Genomic DNA, 20,817 nt, shown 5'->3' with positions numbered 1-20,817 from the left:
GGCCTTTGTGGTTCTAATTAGCATTAGGCTGTTTTGTCTCTACTTATCCACAAGGTGGTGCCATAGGAAAGCTTGGAAGGCTTGCCTATTTAAAGATTTGCTGGTTGTTCATTTGGCACCCCACTTTATTGTGGTCTTAATAATTAAATTTGATTTAAGTCGGTATTTTTTTTAAAATTTAACAATATTGTATATGCACAAAAGAAGATGGTACTGCCTTTTTAGGAGCACAATACCTTGAACTACATTTATCATGTATATACATGTATCTTTTCTTTCCCAGTTCTACTTGTGAAACCTTAAAACTGTTTTTGGACCAGGTGGTTTTTTTCTCTCTTCATTTGAATTCCCATTCAGTGGAGAAGTAAAGCTTTTCACTGTGGGGAAAAGATCTTCATTCATGTTTCTTATCTGATGGTTCTAGTTGAGAATCCAGGTGTTTCTTTATAATTTTTTTGTTTGAGTGTCTGGATGCATCCTTTCTTACATTGGTCTTTGATTACTTAGAGTTTTATCTTGTGGCTGAGGTTGGTTAAGTAGCTGCCTCCTTTTTCCCCTCATACCATGAAAATTAATACAAGTAGATAGGAGAAATTTTGCTCCCTAAAATTAAGGGACGATTGGCAAAGATTAAGTACGCCTTTGGAACAGATAACTTTTAAATTACTTAATATAAAATTTTAAAATTAAGTGAACCAGGTCACTTGATTTCAGCTTCTTATATGAAGAAGTGTTTTCTCTGACTTCCTCTGGGGATTGACCGTAGATCTGGGCAGGAAGTGTTTCCTCGTGCATCGCATCTGAGAGTAGGCCTGCCTGTTCCCAAAGATGGGATTCATTCTGATAATCTACCATCTTTCTCTCCACAGACACACAATTTTTGCCAGCAACACTTCCTCTTTGCAGATCACGAGCATAGCCAATGCCACCACCAGGCAGGACCGCTTCGCCGGGCTCCACTTCTTCAACCCAGTGCCCATGATGAAGCTCGTGGAGGTCAGTGGGCCCCTGCTGTGCGTGTCTGCTTGCTTTGCAGCTCCGTCCTGCTTCTCGGATTCGCACCCGCCCTGCCATGGGGCATTGCACCGGAAGGATTCTAATGGGGGGTAGCTTGTCCTTGTGCTGTGTTTTTGTGGCCACAGTCTATCCTTTCAGAGCCAAAGGGAGGCCCCTGTGCTTCGTTTCTCCACAGCCCTGTGTTCTGACCCGTGATGTCCAGGAGGGCAGTTAACTTCCTGGAATGTTAGTTACTTGTTTGTTCCATAGCTGGTGGGCAGTGCAGAGAGAGGCATCTGACTGGGAGGCAGCACTAAAGATCACTGGCTTGATGCGACTCAGGGGAGAGCCACACGTGTTCAGAAGGTCTTGTTGAGGCCAGTTTGCTCCAGGCTGTAGATGGAATTCTTATTAGACAGCCTGGTTTTACGCAAGAGCCACTATCGCCACCTTGTCCACTGCTCCTGGGGTGAACTTGGCCCCATTTAATAGGGCCTCAGTATTGTCCCCAGGTTGAGGCACATCTTTTGGGTGTTGTGATCAGAGCTATTTAAAGAGCTCCTGATAACCTTGAACTTCCTGACCACAAACCCGCAGGTGGAAGCGAGTGGCCTGGGAGGGTGCCCCAGCCTTCCTGGTTGCTGCTTCTATTTGCTTGGAGACGTGGGGATGAGAAAGATGGAGTCACAATAGACAAATGTGGCAACTTGCCTTTTACAGTGGACTAATTACGGGGTGTGAGGAGCAACCACTATTAAAGTAGCATTTGTTGTGAGGTTGGAGATTTATTGCCGTGCGAAGTGTGGGGGACGTGGAGTCAGAGTGTTTCGGGATCGGTTTCCCCACTGCTGCCTTCTCCAGGCTTCGTTCCTTCCTTTATCCCTGCCCTCCCCACCCCACCCCGCAGCAGTGTGAGCGTTAGGTTAACGAGGACTGTGTTTTCCTATAGTTTTCTGTCGGGTGACAGCCCTGACCAGCTTGCGATAGGAATCTGTCTGTTCTACTAACATTGCTCCTCAGCCTCTTCCAATTTACCCCATCCCCTAAGGCGGTTTTTGAAGAAGTTAAATGAAGAGGGGATAGAAAAAAACCACATTTACCCTCTTTTATGCAGAAAAGAGCAAAAGAAGTGGAATGGAATTTTTAACATTTCTGTACTTAGCAACTAATTACTTTCTTGTGTAAAACGCATATCATGTGCATATGTGTTTTGGAGATAAAGAGCCAAGTGAATTCATACTTAAAAATAAAAAATTTTATAGATTTACTTCAAACTCTAATAATGTTGTTTTCAATTGCATTTCTCCGATAGTGTCCATCTGTGTCTTTGAAAAAGTTGCACATTGGTTGTTAACAGCTAATACTTATTAGCAAATGTTAGCATTCTCTAGAAAATCTTTTCTAAAAAAGAGCTCTTCTCTATTCAGCATTTATTCTTTAGCTCTCACATGTGTCTGAGTGGCTCTTGGCTTTTACTTGGAGCTGGAGATATATATATGTGTTCTTTTCAGACCCTGCTGGAGCTATAAGCAGGTTATGTGTAGCATGTAGCTATTTGTTGAGTGAATGAATATGCAGCCCTTCCGTTAAAAGCCTTTACCGTTGACTTCTTTAACACGTTATTTTTAAAACTCCGTACTGAGCGGCCTGTGCCCTACTCCATCTTTGTAGCTCTGGTGGGACGTGCGGCACCTCCTTAGATCAGCTCTCGGGTTGCTCTTCGATGGGTGATGCTACAGAACAGTGTCTGGCTGGGTTCTTCCCAGCCTCGTCCCCATCTCCCTGGCGCTTCTTCCTGCTTCCACTTACTGACTTCCCTCAGTGTTCTGGCACCCCACCACACCCCAAGCTGTGCTCACATTAAAACACTAATGAGAATCTCTTCATTTAGATGCACCTTTCATCTTGCACAGGTACTAGCTCAGTGATCGGCAAACTCATTAGTCAACAGAGTCAAATATCAACAGTACAGCCATTGAAATTTCTTTTGAGAGCCAAATTTTTTAAACTTAAACTTCTACTAATGCCACTTCTTCAAAATAGACTCACCCAGGCCATGATATTTTGTGGAAGAGAGCCACACTCAAGGCCAAAGAGCTGCATGTGGCTCGCGAGGCGCAGTTTGCCGACCATGGTACTAGCTCATTAAGGCACATGGCACCCTCAAGTAGAGTGGACGTATCAGGTGTGCTCATCCCATTTCACAGGAGAGAGGCACGCAGGGTTTGTCTGGCCTGCCTAAGCTCATGGACAGGGTCTGATGGAGAAGCCCAGCCTGTTTGCTTTGACTTTCAGTGAAGTTCCTTAAGTGGCATTTACATTGTGTGTGTGTGTGTGTGTGTGTGTGTGTGTGTGTGTGTGTGTGTGTGTATCCTTTTGTGTGTTTTTTATTTTTAAGTATGAAAAGTATGAATTCACTTGGCTCTCTCTCCATTTGCCAGAATCTAACTCTTGACAGGTACAGTCAATGTTTCCTGAGGGCTGACTGCCAGGCGTGGTGCTTGTGCCATCGCCTGTGGATCCCAGTGGCCCACTAGACCTTTGCACTACACCTTGTAGGAGGTACGAGGACTGGGGCGCCTTCCCAAGGTGCCTGGCAGGCCAGCCCCAGCCCTGGGCCCCTGTTTGCAGGAAATGAAAGTCCTCTGTGATTGGCCTTTCGGAAGCAAAGAGAGCCTTTAGGCTCCTCTAGTTACCTCCCTGACGTAGTGCACAGGAGACGGTCAAACACCAGCCAAAGCCGGCACTTAAGGAGCAGTTCCTGCCTGCTAGGGCTGCGATCCTGCCTTACCTCACAGTGTCGCCTCAGTTCCTTGAGACAGGTAGAGTGATTTCAGTCTCACAAAACATGCCGAGTTGTGGGCCAGGAGGTGGTGCAGTTGGGATTTGAGCCCAGGCCTGTCTCACAACAAAGCCTGTAAAACTCTCCTACACGAACCCTCACCTTTATATTTTAGGCCTTGATTTTGTGTATTCTGCAGTACTTCACTGCCTTAAAGTGGGCATTTTGGTAAACATTTTGTTTCTGGCTGAGATCCTTCTTTTCTGAAACAAAAGCTATTTTTGCTGCCCGTGTGGGTGCTTTTGGTCAATGTTTCTTGAACTATTCTGTTAAAATTATGTGCTGACTTTTGGTCATAATTCTTCTCCACTTGGCATTTCCAGGTCATTAAAACTCCAATGACCAGCCAGAAGACGTTTGAATCTCTGCTAGACTTCAGCAAAGCCCTGGGAAAGCATCCTGTTACTTGCAAGGTGGAGTATGAGTAGCATGGGAAGGGGTGATTTTCCTAGGAACCTGACTTGCTCCAGGTGGAATTCTTGCATAGGAGAATGATGCGGGAGATGGAGCACTTACACTGCAGGCCTGTCCACGGGTTGGGAAGAGTGAGCCACACCTCCTTTTTAGCTCGCCAGGGCCATCATGGGGAGTCTGAGATCCAAATGGGCCCAGCAGACTGTTGAGTGTCTGTGTTTCCATAAATGGATTTTGTTACCCCATCAGCTTTAGCTTCTGGGCCTCAGGAGCCAGAACCACCCTGTGTGTCCGGCACAGCCTGATGGACACGTGCGTCCCAAACAGAACACTGGGGCTTCGCTGTTGGCAGGAGCAGCACGCATGGTCAGGAGGTGATGGGAGAAAGTTCCTAGCATGACCCGCCCTGCCCAGGTCATGCTAGGAAAGCTGCTTCTCAGTGGAATGCTGCGTGGTGGTTTGTGTGTTTTGTTTTCAGTGCGAAGTGCGGTCAAATGGAAAGCATACCTCGACCTTTCCCCTTAGGGTCCCCAGTTATGAGCTGTAAAGTCACCCCTGGCTCCCCACTGCTTCATGTTGGTTACCTCAGTCTCCCCATTTGTTTAGTTTCTCATTAGTTCTCCCGAAATTTAAGGGCCACACTTCTGCATGACATGGCAGCTTTTCTAAAGGGGCAGTTGTGTCACAAAACACTGTTATGAATTTTTATAACTATCTCACCTTTTTTTTTTTTTTTTACCTTTAATTTTCTATATCATTGTTCTTTTCATAGCCTACTTTTGCTTTCTAAAAGATTCCTGAGTTTGAACGCACAGTATTGTATTAGCCCATGAAGACTCAGGTTGTTCACGAATCAGCCGAGTCAGTCGCCTTTCGATGTGGACCCCGGGCACCAGAAAGAGCAGAGCTGTGTGTGCCAATCCCCCAGCCCAGGAGTGGAGGCTATTAGGGAGTCTCACTTTTCTAACACTCATTCTTTGTTTGTTTAGTTTTGTGGTTTTAAATTGTCTGGGCTTTTTAAAAATCACGTTACTAACCAGATGTTATGATTGGACTTTCTTACCAGTTTATGCTGTGTTAGTGGCAGGTAGTAGTAATAGGCTAGAAAGAACAGTGTGTGGCAAATCTTAGGCTGGCCGTAAAAGTGGGGGTGCGGGGCCGAGCCAGTGGTCAAGCTCACAGCGTCATCAATACTTTCTGAGAGCAAAGGTCTGTTCTTCCCCGGGGGAGCCACGCCAGACGCAGGGATGGGAACTCTTGGTCTCATAAAAGTACCAGTTATGTCATCCAGAACACTTTCTCCAGACTAGACCATAGCACTTCCTGGGATTCTTTCTGGGTCAGTTATTCAGGCTCTTGGAGAGGCATCCTGACAATATAAGCCCCCCACATAGAACAGGGGTCTGCACGTGGTTTCTGCTGCAGCTTCTCAGTCCTGCTGTTGCAGGGGGAAGGCAACAGAGACAGCACATGCTGAGATGAATGTGGCCGTGTGGCAATAAACTATTTAAAAACGGGCTGGGGGCTGGATTTGAACTATAGGATTGTATTGGTAATTGCCAACACCTGACATAGAAGAGTGGCATTCATGTGCCTGCAGTGTGTCTTTTCATAGTGAGACTTCACAGGGAAGGAGAGTGTGAGGTAAAAAGGTTAAGGCCATGAACTCTGGAGCCAGCCAGCCTGGGTTCACCTCTTGCCTCTGGCACTTATTAGCTGTGTAACCTTGGGCAAGTCACTTAACCTTTCTGTGCCTCAGTGTCCTTTACCTTACAAAGAGGTAATAATAGTACTTATCTCACAGGGTTAAATGAGGAATAAATTATATATATATTTGTAATCCTCAACTGAGGATATGTTGTTATTGATTTTCAGAGGGGGGCGGTGCGGAAGGGAAAGAGAGAGAGATAAACATTGATGTGTGAGAGAAACATCAATTGGCTGCCTCCTGTACAGTGGCTTGGCTGCCCAGTATGTACCATGTAGTCAAGAGGTCCCGTCAAACCCATAATCTAGGTATGTGCCCTGACCAGGAATGGAACCCGCAACCTTTTTTGGTATATGGGACAGTGCTTCAACCAACTGAGCCACCTGGCCAGGGCATGAATTAATGTTTGTAAAGTACTTAGAACAATACCAGGCACATAGTAAGTACAATAAAGTATATTTAATAAATTGATAAGAAAGCATGAACCAATGTAAGCAGTACGATTTCATAAAATTAAATTGCTTTATTCAAGGATGATGTCTCTTTATGTCCCATTAACATTATGAGAGTATCTGTCTCAGCATCCTCAACAACACTGAATATTTTAATGAGGAAAAACCTGTTCCCAGTAATCTTACTGGCAAATGCCAGTTTTGTTCCAATGAAAAGTTTTTGACTAGTAGCTTGTTTAAATATTTTGTGGGTTCTAGCACTCTTTTTAGGCTCTTTCTGTAGACAATGTAAGCTCTATCTATTTTAGAATGCTGTGTATTGTAAGCAGAGCAGATACTTTTCCCCGGCTGCTTTCTGACTTCTAACCTTGTATATGGTGTGCCTCATTTGAGTTTCTTTAATAAACCTTTTAAATTTGAAAAGCATTTTCTCCCTGGTTATAAAGTCATCATCATTTCATTAATACAATCTTGGTTAAATGATACAGCTCTTGTGTTCATGTCTGTATTCCTGGGAGCTAGGAGTGGGGGGTGTTTGGAAGGAGGTATAAGCCCTGTGGCTTGGCTGCCCAGTGTGTACGATGCAGTCAGGCTAGCTGTAAGAGTAGTGCAGGCTGGGTCATCTTTAATCAGTGTGTACGGATTGCCTAGTGTGTTAGAAATGGAACCCAAGGCCAGGGTGAGAATTCTGCCTGCAGGGAGATCACAGCCTTTTTTTTAAAGAGGGGGGCTATTTACTTAACAGAATCAGCTTCACATGAATACCACCAAAAATCACCGTCCCACTAGCCCCCAAAAGAGATCAGTAGGTGAACCCATATCCCACACTAGGTCTCCAGGGATGCTGAGGAAGGTTTCGATGCGAGGGAAAGAGTGGAAGGAGTTGTCCAGCGTGGTGGGTCCTAAGTGGTGTGTGTGAAAGGCCAGCAGTCGGCCTCAGGTCGATTGTTCTGGAACCTGTTCCCAGCTCGAATCCTGCTGTTGTAGCGGGAAGGCAGGAGAAAATCCTGAGGGGCCCAGGAATGGCTCTGAGGAGCCCAGGAGAAGTGCTCCTGTGGGGGTTTGAGTTGGAGTGTGGCTTTTTCTAGATCCCTGAAAGGCGCATGGGAGAGGAGAGGAAAGGAGAGGAGCAGAGGGGCTGCCATTGAGTGCAGGGCAGTGTGCACAGCAAAACTGTTTTCCGATGTGTCTGCACAACTTGTCACATAGGAACGATGACTCCATTTCACAGATCATAGAACTGGACTTCAGGATGATGCAAGGTCAGAGAGTGTTAGAATTTGTTTTTATTTTTATTTTTATTTTATTATTTTTTAAATATATTTTATTGATTTTTCACAGAGAGAAAGGGAGAGGGATAGAGAGCTAGAAACATCGATGAGAGAGATACATCGACCAGCTGCCTCCTGCACACCCCCCACCGGGGATGTGCCCGCAACCAATGTACATGCCCTTGACCGGAATCGAACCCTGGGACCTTTCAGTCCGAAGACCGACGCTCTATCCACTGAGCCAAACCGGTTTCGGCTATTTTTTTGTTTTAAATATATTTTATTGATTTTTTACAGAGAGGAAGAGAGAGGGATAGAGAGTTAGAAACATCGATGAGAGAGAAACATCGATCAGCTGCCTCTTGCACAACCCCCACTGGGGATGTGCCCGCAACCAAGGTACATGCCCTTGACCGGAATCGAACCTGGGACCCTTCAGTCCGCAGGCCGACGCTCTATCCACTGAGCCAAACCGGTTTCGGTGAGAGTGTTAGAATTTGAGCCCAACCTGCCTGGCCACAAAGCCGTGCTCTTCTGATGCCCCCTTCCTTGACCTGCCTTTATTTCAGGATCACGCAGTGGGGGATCTGGGGTTTTGTTAGATACTATAGTTGTGGGATAAATTGTCATGTAAAGTGGAAGTAAGGCTGTGCTGCTACTATAATACAAGTTTTGAAAATGTATAGCTTCATAAATGTGGGTAACGTAATCAAGGCTGAGAAGGGGCGGCCTGGTGACTTCACAAAAGATAAAGTTCAATGAAAATTCATGTGTCCTTTCTTTTTCTGTCTCGTAAAACAGGACACGCCTGGGTTTATTGTGAACCGCCTGCTGGTGCCCTACCTCATGGAAGCAGTCCGGCTGTACGAACGAGGTACGAACGAGGTAGCTGCCCTGGGCCAGGCGGGAGCCGCAGGCTGGATGTCCTCAGGCAGGGCTGCAGGAAGGCCTCACCCGGGGCCCTGGTACCCCTGTCAGTGTGTTGCCAGGGACCCCTGGGTTCCCTGTGAGGCCTCTGAGGTATGGCTCTGGGACTCTCCACTGTAGTCCTGGCCAGAGCAATTGCATGCCCAGAACGGCTTTATTCCTAGATCTCTGCTTTTGGTTAAAGGGTTTATTGCTTAATATAATGGTAGTAATGTGAAAATCACTGGGCTAGGAAACCTTCGGTTCTCCTTAAAGCTCTAAGCTGTGACTGTGATCGGAAGTAAGTAACAAGGCTGGCATGCGCTGAGGAGCACTGCTGACAGCCCTGTCCGGCCTTGCTGGTGATGCCACGGTGCAGGTTGGGTTTTTAACCTTAAGAACAGTCTAACATGTCTCCTCAGCACTTGTTGATAGACATGTAAGACCTGGGACTCGGTCCAGATTATAAAATGTCATGTATCCTCCTGCCTGCCTTCCCCACCACATTTCTGGAAAGGTAACTATCATGTCAGCTTCAAAGGCAGAGAGCCTTAATAGGATGGATAAAAAGCAAGTGTAATTGTTTTCAATTACTTCACAAATGCTTGCTCCTGAGCATGTCATTTCGAAACAAAACGTTTCTACCAGCTCTTCCAGAGAGATGAAAGCACATTTGCTTCCTCAAAATCTGCTTTAAATATTAAAACTTTTCTCTGTGTTTCAGGAGAGCATTTGCCTCACTTTTGCTCCAAGATCAAACCAACACTTCTGTGTTTATCTATCAACAAATACGCCTAATTACACCTCAGAGGAAGCGCGAAATGTTTTGCCCAACCTTGCAAGGCAGGGTTGGTTTTTGTAATGTAATGTGTTAGAATAGAGTATGTGGGTGATTCACCTCCTGATGGTGTTTTTCTCACTGCAACATACTGTCACTTTGACATATTTGCAGAGAGACCGTGTATCTGATTGTAAGTTGAACATTTTCTTGACTTCTGTCCCCAGTCCCCAGCAGTGGTCTCTTTCTGAACAGATGCATTCCCTTTGAGCCTCACCATCACCAGTGGCTGGTGAGGTGAAGCTGGAAGTGGGGGCTGACCCCTGGGGAAGGTGCTCTTAGTTTGCCTTTGACGCTTCCCTCAGCACCTGTCATTGCTGTCCCTTTGCCTCCGCCAACTGCTTCTCAGGGCCTGGGAGCCGGAGCCTATTCTAGAACAGCTGGGGATCATGTCGGGGGCGGGGCTTTCTCCCAGCAAGCCCACTGTGGTCTGGACTTCCCGTGTCACACCTCAGGCTCCTTACCATGTCCCTGATGCTGCCTCAAGGTTCTGCCCTCCTTCAGCCAACACAGAGGTGTGTGAGACGCACACCTGCCCCCCGTTTCCATTGTCTGTGCTGACCTGCCTGCATCTATTCTACTTGGAAACCTGAACCCATTTTGGACCCTCTGTTGCCTGTCACATCTGTTCCTTTGTCACTGTTGATTCCTCCCTGTCATCCCAGCTCCCCTGTGCTAGTCAGCCTGCCTCAGCGGGGCTCCTTCAGGCAGCAAAGGCGTTCACGCCACCTCGCATCTTTTCCTAACTGGTCTCTGCCATGTTTGCAGACAGTCTCATGCTGTCCTGGGGGATGCGGACACAGTGCGTGCTGTGTCTCCCCCGTGCGGGGGGGGGGGGGGGGGGGGGGGGCGGTGGAGCCCAGGGCCCAGCAGCAGAGTCTTACAGTGAAGACATACACTGACTCTTTCGCCCGGCCTTTTCTGAACTCTTGAGGAAAACTCAGTACAACACTGCCTTGGGCAGCTCGGGCTGCTGTAACAAGAATACCACAGACTGGGTAGCCTGTAACTAACAAGTTTATATCTCACAGTTCTGGAGGCTGGAAGTCCGAGGCCAAGGTGACAGCAAGGTTGGGTTCTGGTGAGGGCCTGCTGCAGGCTGCTGACTTCTCGCTGTGTCCTAACACCGTGTCCTCACGTGGAGATTGCAGAGAGGAAACAGGCTCTTCGAGGGGCTCTAATCCCACTCATGGGGGCTCTACCCTCATGACCTCATCTGATCCTGATCACGTCCCAAAGGCCCTACCTTTTTATACCATCTCATTGGGGGGTAGGGTTTCAACATAGGAATAAGGGGACACAAACATTCAGTCCATACAAACACTGCGGATACACCTGTGGTGTGAGTGCCCCACGCACATGGGCTGGCACACTGCTGCTTTGAGGTGGAGGCTCAGCAGGAGGGGGCTGGGGCATTACAGCAGGGAGTCACTCCAGTCATCATCCACTCAGGCCTCCTGGCACCTGAACACCTTGCAGAAAGCCACAGGCTGCACCAGAGCTTGCACCAACTCCCCATGCTCTCCGGGCACTCCACCGCTCTCTCTGCCTCTGAGCCTCGGGCGTCCTTGTGTCCTTCAGCTTCTGTCCTCTTTCTGTCGCTCTAATTCATTCCCATTGCTGTTAAGGCCTGATTGGTGGAGTCAGTCACCCTCATCCCTGTGGGTCAGAGCTCACTCTCCATACCTTTGAGCAGGCTGGTGCCCAGTAGCAGACAGGCGGCACTCTGACAGGCCACGGTAGGCTCTGGCAGGGTGATGGGGCCACAGGTGACACCTGGGAGCGCCATGAGCCTGGCCTCCAGTCACTGTGATGTCCTGCTCACACTGTCACTCCTTGCTCAGGACATATGCAGAGGTTCTGTCGTCATTAAGGACAGTGTCCTTGCCAGGGGCCTTTTCCCTCACCCTCTGCCCCTGCCTTCGTCACCACATATCTTGCCCTACCTTTCTCACAATGCCATCATGTGTTCTCAGGGCTGCAGGCCGGACCTGATCTGTGTTGCCAGTGTGTTTACGCTCTGGCTGTCTGTGGGACTGTTGCCACTCAGTTGCTGAGGCAGGACAGGTGTCTTTTTCCTTCCCTACTCTTTCCTGTGGCGGTATCCAGGTCTTATCTTCAGATCCTCAGTGTGCCAGTACAGGACAGGCATTGTGGTCGCTGTTGCTGAATAAAGGAATGGTGGCTCGCAGAGGTTCTGCTCCTTGTGGCTGTGACCCTGGGTGTTGTTAATGCCAAGCGTGGCTGGTAGGTGGTGCTGATGAGCCAGCAAGAGCCCTGTTGGGGCGATCCCAGGTTCGCAGGCTGCAGAAGATCTGGGAGTTCACTGAGGAGGCTTTTCCTTGTTGTCTAGAGTTAAGTACTCTTCTCTGGGGAGGAGGATTCCAAGCACCTCCTAAGGTTAATGCAGAATTTTGCATGTATGTACATTTTCTTTGTAGAGGGCATCAGCTTCTCCGTGAAGTGCTTCACTATAAAGTAAGTTAGGAATTATTACTTTAAAACACCCCACCACATTTAACTCCCATGTGGCACACCAATCTATGTGTGTGTTTTATTTAGCTCTCTCTTTTTTGCGTCTTTGGCTCTGTATTAACTCAGAATAGAACTTTTAGAGTTGTGCTGTAAAACTTTGGGTTTTGTTTTGTTTTGTAATATGCTGTCTTCATATTATTTTTTGAAATAAGTGAGTCTCTGAATCTGGAATTACAGTCTTGCCTCTAGGGTTCATTGCCTGTCCTTGAATATAGATTTGATTAAATGGCATGAGGTGAGTTGAAACCATTATGCCAGGAGATTTCTGTCCACAGGAAGCCTGTATTCTTATGAGATAAGAGAGCCCCTAGTAAATAACCAGCATGTTAAGTTGTGACCAGTAACCTCTGAGAAAGATAAAGTAAGAGAAACCAAGATGGCGGCATAGGTAAACACCTAAACTGCCGCCTCGCACAACAATATCAAAACTACAACTAAAAGACAAAATGGACACCATCCAGAACCACAGGAAAGCTGGCCGAGTGGAAATTCTACAACTAGAAGAAAAGAGGAAAGCACATTGAGACTCAGAGGAGCTGCAGGAGGCAGAGGTACGGAGACTCGGCATGCGGAGAGGACAGCTGTGTGCACGGGCGGCTGGCTTTCTAAAGCGGAAGGGAGAAGAAGGAAGCTCCCGACTGCACTGAACTCCAGTCCTGGGCGAGAGGCTGTGAAACCAGACTCATTCGGCGGGAATCTGGACTGTCAGGGAAAGAGAAAGCACACTGAGACCCGGAAGCTGCGGAAGGCAGAGGTCCGGAGGCGCGCATGTACAGAGAGGACTGACTGCTGAATGCACGGGAGGCTGAGTGCGTGGCTGGCTTTCTAAAGCAGGAGGCAGAAGGAAACTCCCGACTGTGCTGAACTCCAGTTCCGGGCAAGTTTCTGGAACCCCGACTCATTCGGGGAGAAACTGGACTGTCTGGCAGCGGGCGAAACTCGAGGACGGCTTTCTCCCAGAGGTGCTTGCAGCGATTACCGAGGGACACTGAGACCCAGGGGCCTCATAGGGCAGGGCTGAAGGGAAACCAAGGCTGGCTGCTCCGCCCTGAAACCCCGCCCCATCCAAGCTGAACACAGAGTCTTGCAATTTTGCAAGTCTTGTCTCATAAGGCTGTCTCCAGCACAGAAGTTCTCACAGCGTAGACACAGCTGATCCTCACAGCCAATTGGCCTGGAGGTCAATTCCTCCAGTGATACCAACAACAATCAAGACTTAACTACAACAAGGCTGAGCACAGTCCACAAAGGGGTGCACCAAGAGTGTCTACCTCAGGTAACTGGGGAGGCTGAGCTACTGTTCCCTAGAGGACACCTAGTACACAAAGCCACTCTATCAACTCAGGGAAGCAGCGAAAATGCGGAGTCAAAGAAACAGATCAAAAATGAAAGAAATGGAGGAAAACAAACGACTGGATATAGAGTTCAAAACCACGGTTATAAGGTTTTTCAAGAATTTCCTAGAAAAGGCCGATAAATTTAGTGAGACCCTCGAGGATATGAAAAAGGACCAACTAGAAATTAAACATTCACTGACTGAAATAAAAAATATTATACAGAGACCTAACAGCAGACTAGAGGAACGCAAGAATCAAGTCAGCCGAGACCGGTTTGGCTCAGTGGATAGAGTGTCGGCCTGCGGACTGAAGGGTCCCAGGTTCTATTCAGGTCAAGGGCACGTACCTTGGTTGCGGGCACATCCCCAGTGGGGGACATGCAGGAGGCAGCTGATCGATGTTTCTCTCTCATCGATGTTTCTAACTCTCTATCTCTCTCCTTTCCTCTCTGTAAAAAAATCAATAAAATATATTTTTAAAAAAAAGAATCAAGTCAAAGATTTGAAATACAAAGAAGCAAAAAACACTCAGCTGGAAAAGCAAAAAGAAAAAAGAATCCAAAAATTTGAAGATAGTGTAAGGAGCCTCTGGGACAACTTCAAGCGTACCAACATCCGAATTATGGGGGTGCCAGAAGAAGAGAGAGAGCAAGATACTGAAAACCTATTTGAAGAAATAATGACCGAAAACTTCTCCCACCTGGTGAAAGAAATAGACTTACAAGTCCAGGAAGCACACAGAACCCCAAACAAAAGGAATCCAAAGAGGACCACACCAAGACACATCATAATTAAAATGCCAAGAGCAAAAGACAAGAGAGAATATTAAAAGCAGCAAGAGAAAAACAGTTAGTTACCTACAAGGGAGCACCCATACGATTGTCAGCTGATTTCTCAACAGAAACTATGCAGGCCAGACGGGAGTGGCAAGAAATATTCAAAGTGATGAATAGCAAGAACGTACAACCAATATTACTTTACCCAGCAAAGCTATCATTCAGAATTGAAGGTCAGATAAAGAGCTTCACAGATAAGAAAAAGCTAAAGGAGTTCATCAACACCAAACCAGTATTATATGAAATGCTGAAAGGTGTTCTTTAAGAAGAGGAGGAAGAAGAAGAAGGTAAAGATAAAAATTATGAACAACAAATATATGTCTAGCAACAAGTGAATCTAAAAATCAAGTGAATTAAAAAGTCTGATGAACAGAATAAACTGGTGAATATAATAAAAGCAGGGGCATAGAAAGGGAGTGGACTGACAATTCTCAGGGGGAAAGGGGTGTGGGCAGTGCAGGCAGAGACTGGACAAAAAGCGTACACCTGCCAAAACCGGTTTGGCTCAGTGGATAGAGCGTCGGCCTGCGGACTGAAAGGTCCCAGGTTCGATTCCGGTCAAGGGCATGTACCTTGGTTGCGGGCACATCCCCGGTAGGGGGTGTGCAGGAGGCAGCTGGTCGATGTTTCTCTCTCATCGATGTTTCTAGCTTTCTATCCCTCTCCCTTCCTCTCTGTAAAAAATCAATAAAATATATTTTTTTAAAAAAAGCTTACACCTATGGATGAGGACAGTGGGAGGGGGGTAAGGGCAGAGGGTGGGGTGGGAACTGTGTGGAGGGGAGCTATGGGGGGGGGGGAGGAACAATTGTAATAATCTGAACAATAAAGATTTATTAAATTTAAAAAAAATAAAAAATTCCAGTGGGGGGGAAAAAAAAAAAGAAAAGAAAAAGAAAGATAAAGTAAGAGGATGGCAGGAGTCCCAGCCTCGAGTCCTTAGTTTACATGCATGGAGAGGAATGGCAGTGAGCAGAGACCTACAGATGTCAGAAGTCTGAGGACATTGGGCACCCGGCACAGGGAACGGCAGGTGCTGAGCCAGAGGAATGTGCGAGGCTGTCATTCCAGCATTCTGGCTCTGACGGTATAGAAGCCTTGGGGTTTAATGAAATTCTTTGAGCAGAATCCGCCTTTCAGCTGCCATGTTCTTTCTCATTCCTGGCTTTGCACATGCTGTTCCTGCTGCCTGGAATGCCCTTCGCTGCCTGCTCTTCCCTTGGGGTTCTCATCAGGACATTTAGGACCTGGGCCTGGTGGTGGTTTTGGTGAAGTCATGGTAGTGTGAGTAAACCTCTCCATATTTTCCCACACAGCTGCGTGAGTCTTCAGCTCTTGTTAATGGTGAAATTTTTGGTTTACATATCTGACTTCTCCCATTATATCTTGAGTACTGATACTCAAGTGCTCTTCTTGATTTTCTTTGTCTCATTCTAAGTCTGGGTGCCTGGTACATGACAGATATGAATGCAAGTTGAATGAATGAATGAGGACACCTGATAAGGCTAGTGTGTATGCTCATTATGCTCTCTTTGCTTTCTTATGACCGGAAATTCAAACCATGATTCTCAGGACCCTCTGGTTAACTAATTAGTGGAGTACTAATAATATCACCCTTATGAAATAATTGGCTGATATTTTAATCGCCTTGGACTGCCTTGAAATCCTTTGGCATTACTTCAATACTTAATTGCTTTTAAAAATTGTCTTTATAGATCTTTAAATAGTTCCTGTTTCTCATGCCCAAAAATCCAAAATATTTAGGTATGAAATCTTCTCTGAGTATTGGTAACATTTTGGTATAATTATCCCTTTCTTTATGCTTTGGAACAAAATTCTAGATAGCCACTTACTACAGACTCTTCCCGTTCCTGATTTCGGAGAAAGGGACAGGCTGTTCTCTGTAAAGGCCTCCTGTGGCCCAAGGACAGTATGCTAAGGATGAAATTCCTAGGAAGAGGCACATTGACCCTTGTCTTAGTCTTCTCAGCACATTTTCAAGCTTTCATGGCAGTTCTAAAGCAGGTTTGGGCTTTTCTTCAAATGTTATTTTGACTGAAGTGTTTATGTGACTGTGATTCTAGAAGAATACTCATTACTTGCAAAACCAAGAAAGCTGGAAAAGAAAAATATATGTACAATAAATACAAAAGCATAAAACTTAGTTCTTTTTTAAAAAAATATATGTTACTGATTTTTTTACAGAGAGGAAGGGAGAGGGATAGAGAGTTAGAAACATCGATGAGAGAGAAACATCTATCAGCTGCCTCCTGCACAGCCCCCCACCGGGGATGTGCCCACAACCAAGGTACATGCCCTTGACTGGAATCGAACCTGGGACCCTTCAATCCGCAGGCCGACACTCTATCCACTGAGCCAAACCCATCAGGGCAAACTTAGTTCTTTTTATTTAAAAAAGTCCACTTATCAATCAAAAATCTGCTTTAGAGCCCTAACCGGTTTGGCTCAGTGGATAGAGCATCGGCCTGCGGACTGAAGGGTCCCAGGTTCGATTCCGATCAAGGGCATGTACCTTGGTTGTGGCACATCCCCAGTGGGGAGGTGTGCAGGAGGCAGCTGATCAATGTTCTCTCTCATCAATGTTTCTAACTCTCTATCCTCTCCCTTCCTCTCTGTAAAAAATCAATAAAATATATATTTTTAAAATCTGCTTTAGCTTCTAAAATATCTAAGTGATATTTTAGTACATTATTTCAGATTTGGAAATTTCCAACCCTTTAGAAAGGAACTAATGTTGGAATCAGGGTTATGGGGGCTTTCTCTCTCCATGGGCAGAATTCACCTACACAACAGCTTCGAAAGTCTTGTGACCTGTTTAGCATGTACCTCTGACACAAAATCTTACTTAAGCCAGAAATCCTGACTCCCGATATTTTTTGAATGTGCAAATATGCAAAACTCTAGCAATTCTGGAACTAGCTACCTGACAAGGAGAACTATGGGAAGAGAGTAACTCAGGGCTCCCCTTCTCCCTAGGTGATGCGTCCAAGGAAGACATCGACATCGCTATGAAGCTGGGAGCTGGGTACCCCATGGGCCCGTTTGAGCTTCTCGATTATGTTGGGCTGGACACAACGAAGTTCATCATGGACGGTACGACTTGGGATTCTCTGTTGTCTTTCTTCATTGAGTTGAGGTAGTCTTTCTCAATTGTGACTTACAGGCCTGTTTAAAACTGAAATTCTAAGGGGTCTTAGGAGACTTCCCGAAGTCCTGCCCACACAGCTTAACAACTCAAGTTACTAGGTGGTAGAGGAAGGAAAACTGTGGCTGCCTAGAATCTCTTCACAGGGTACCTTTTTTATTTTTAACCTTTCACTTTGAAATAATTATAGATTCACAGGAAGTTTCAAATATAAAACAGATAGTCCTATCTACCCCTTTCCCAGCATCACCCCGCAGTTCCATCACAAACCACAGCACAGTGTGAAACCAGGAAACCAGCACTGACGCATTGTGTCCTTCTCGCACACACTCTGATGTGTATGACTGCACTGCAATCAGGATACCCAGCCATTTTCTGTAATGTGTCCACTTTCCTGTGAAGGCTCTGAAACGGGGTAAAAATCATTATTAAAACAGGACTACTGAGGTTGAATGTAGCTCATACTACCAGGTTTCACAAAGAATATGTAGGTGTTTGGGAGGAGTGAGGAAGGTTCTACTTGAAGCATGAACTTTGGAATTTTAAGAGAATGTAAAATACCAGCAGCAGCAAATTTGGATTTTTCACATGTTCTGAAAGTTGTTTGACTGTGAAGGGTTCAACCGCAGTTGAACCAGTGATTTCAGGAAGGGTTTGGATAAACAGGAGCCAGGCCTCAAGCAGCATGGGGTCGGGGGGGAGGCAGGCAGCTCACCTCCTTTGGGGCCCTGGGGCTGCCCCAGCTCAGCCTTTCTCTGCCGTGTTGGCCTGAGGGGCACCACGCCCAAGGGGCTCTCCCACATCAAAGTGGGACTTTAGTCTTGCCCTGGGAATGCTGAGATGTGAAAATAAACCCAGCACTTCATCTGAGCCCTCTTCCCTCCTCTCAATAGGGTGGCATGAGATGGATACACAGAACCCCCTGTTTCAGCCCAGCCAGTCCGTGAACAAGATGGTAGCAGAGAAAAAGCTTGGCAAGAAGACTGGAGAAGGGTTTTATAAATACAAATGATGCGCAGCTGCTCCGGCTCCGGGAAGAGCCCCTCAAGCTCCACTAGCAGCCGCCCAAGTGCCCGCGGGAATGCCCTGGGGTCGACCTGCTCCCTCCCACCCAGCACAGTCTGTGCGATGTGCATTTGATTGTAATCTGTCTGAAATAATTATTTACATGGAGCAGGGTTCTCTCTTGAGAACAAATTCCCTTTTTTAGTCTATTCATTTCTGTGTATTTTCTAAAAAGCTTTACACCCTCAGTGCCTTGGAGCAAACATTTCTTTTGAACCTCATCACTTTGATAAAGCATTGCCTGGATTCGCGCACTGGTAGAGGGAAAGCACTTCCTCTGAGAGCGTGCAGGGTCATCACTGCCACACTGGAGGGTCCTGGGCGCTGGTGCGACCGTGATGTGTCTGTGAAGCGCTGTAGGGAGCAGTGTTGCATCTCACCTTTGTGAGAAGGTCTGCTGCCTGCAGCTTTGAGCTTCTCCCCACATCCTGGGTACGACATAGTGTCCTGTCTATCCCGCTCATCATCTGCTGGTCTGGCAGGAACGTCGCCACACACTTGGTTTGCAGGAAGAAGTTTCATTCACATCTGAAATCTGGATGAGTATAGTCTCTCTCTCTTTTTCATGAGAAATTGTTACTGCAAACTGCCTACAGATTGACTCTAATAAAATACAATCTTTTAATCTGTAAAAAATTTTGATTGAAATAAACATGTATAACATTAAATGGTAACATGCTTAAATGATTACAAAAGTAAAGGTTGGTAATTTAGCCGAGAGCTGTGTCCCACCTCCTTCGGCCCATTGCAGTGGTGAGGAGGAGGTGTTCGTGTGGGGGTGTTTGTGGGGACCTGACTGTAGCCATCACTCCAGGTTTCTTGCCAATAAAACTATGGTTGTTAAGTATGCTAAGGGCACAGAAAACAATTTTTAAGGAACATCTGCTGCTTTGCCAGCAAAGGGAAATAATGTAACATAAGCTTCTTTAATCATTGGCTTGAGAAAGTGTCTTCCAAGATAGACTTTTGAAGCTGGAAGGACATCAGAAACCCTGAGGTCCATTGACCTCATCAACAAAGACCCTGAGTTATGTGCCCAAGGTCACCAGAAGTTTTGTAGCAGAGCCAGGATTAGAACTAGTTTTGATGATAAAATAAATACAAACTAGCACATTTGGGAATTTCAAATCCAGACTTTCAAACAGGGCTGTCCCCAAAATGGGCATCCTTGTTTGGTGTCCTGGGGCATAAGTCTAATGGTTGAGGGATTGCCACCTCACCCCCCACTTCATGATAAAAGGGGGCTTAGTAATTTTTTTTTCTTGAATCTAACTATAGCATCATAGGAACATAAATAGGTACATGCATTTCTACCACAGAGACCCTGGCTTAGGAAGCTTTTAGGTTATTCTTATAACACATTTCCTCACGCCAAAAAGGAAGCACCTGCGGTGCCACCACGCTTCCATCACTAAGGGTCACCCTCGTGCCTGAGCCCTGTGCTCTCAGGCTGGCTCTTGGCCTTTGACCTGCGTCTGGCCTCCGGCAGGGCTTCATTTCCTTTCACTGACCGGAGTGCCTACAGGATGTGGGCCTTTGTCCTGAAAATGGCAGGGCTCTTTCTTGACCCCTCAATTCGGGGAAGAGAGAAGACGGCAATGGGACCATCAGCCTGCCAGGATGTGAGGGTAGGGCCACAGCAATCCTTTTCTGGCTGAGGTTTTTATATGCACTTTCAGCAAGTCAAAAAGGCTGGCCTCTGAGCATTATTATCATTTTCAAAAAATTTTCCATGCATCATGTTTGGGACCAGGAAGCAATGTTGAACATTCTTGTACAAAGAGGCGTTGATGGTGGGGTCCTCAGTCCCACTGAAAGCTGCTGCCCTTGGCTGAGGTCTGCGCTGCAAACTGGACTGAGGAGGAACCAGAGGGCCAGGCTGGCTTCCACTGCGCTCAGCGGCTCGTCCAGGCAGATCTGCGAGTCTGACTTCATCACCATGGCTTCTCACCTCCCCAAACTCTCCTCCCAACAGCCACCAGGCTCTTACATCAGATCTGGAAAGAGGGTACTCCTGCCATCCCCCCTTCCCCGGTCTCCTATACTCCCTTCTTAGTGATTATCCTAATAAAAGAGTAATATGCAAATTAACCATCACTCTGTGACAAAATGGCAGCGCCCATGGCCACAAGATGGCAGTGCCCAGTCCTGTCATCCCCACTGGAGTCCCCCAGTCCACCCAGCCTTGGCTGTGCAGGTTGGCCAGCTCAGAGGTGCCTGCGCCCCCACACCACAATCCCCGCCCAGCAGCGGCAGCCTAGGCTGGGGTCTCAGCCTGCAAGGGGCGTGCACTCCAATGGCATGATACCCCTCCCAGCAGCCATAGCCTGGCTGAGTCTAAGCCTGCGAGAGGCGCGCACCCCCATGGCGCGATCCCCCTCCCAGTGGCCACAGCCTGGGCTGGGGTCTCAGCCAGTGAGGGGCAGGATACCCCTCCCAGCTGCCATAGCCT

The 20,817-nt window shown here is 46.9% G+C and overlaps 1 protein-coding gene across 2 annotated transcripts in view; it reads left to right on the top strand.

Moving 5' to 3' along the window:
* The window catches only part of HADH (hydroxyacyl-CoA dehydrogenase), a 49,709-nt gene extending 30,676 nt beyond the window's left edge, over positions 1-19,033 (top strand). Inside the window, exons 4-8 of one of the 2 annotated variants that reach the window (XM_008150259.3) lie at positions 870-996; positions 4,162-4,251; positions 8,485-8,557; positions 17,132-17,248; positions 18,194-19,033. In XM_008150259.3, coding sequence (XP_008148481.2) covers positions 870-996; positions 4,162-4,251; positions 8,485-8,557; positions 17,132-17,248; positions 18,194-18,312 — 526 coding nt within the window. In that variant the 3' untranslated portion in view covers positions 18,313-19,033. The remainder of the gene's footprint in view (positions 1-869; positions 997-4,161; positions 4,252-8,484; positions 8,558-17,131; positions 17,249-18,193) is intronic. The other variant, XM_054726723.1, reaches the window with a different exon arrangement.
* The last annotated feature ends 1,784 nt before the right edge of the window (positions 19,034-20,817 follow it).

Source organism: Eptesicus fuscus, chromosome 2 (assembly GCF_027574615.1).
Source record: "Eptesicus fuscus isolate TK198812 chromosome 2, DD_ASM_mEF_20220401, whole genome shotgun sequence".
In the NCBI taxonomy this organism is placed as follows: Eukaryota; Metazoa; Chordata; class Mammalia; order Chiroptera; family Vespertilionidae; genus Eptesicus; species Eptesicus fuscus.
The sequence above is the reverse complement of the archived record's forward strand: the minus strand, read 5'-3'. Positions and strand labels throughout refer to the sequence as shown.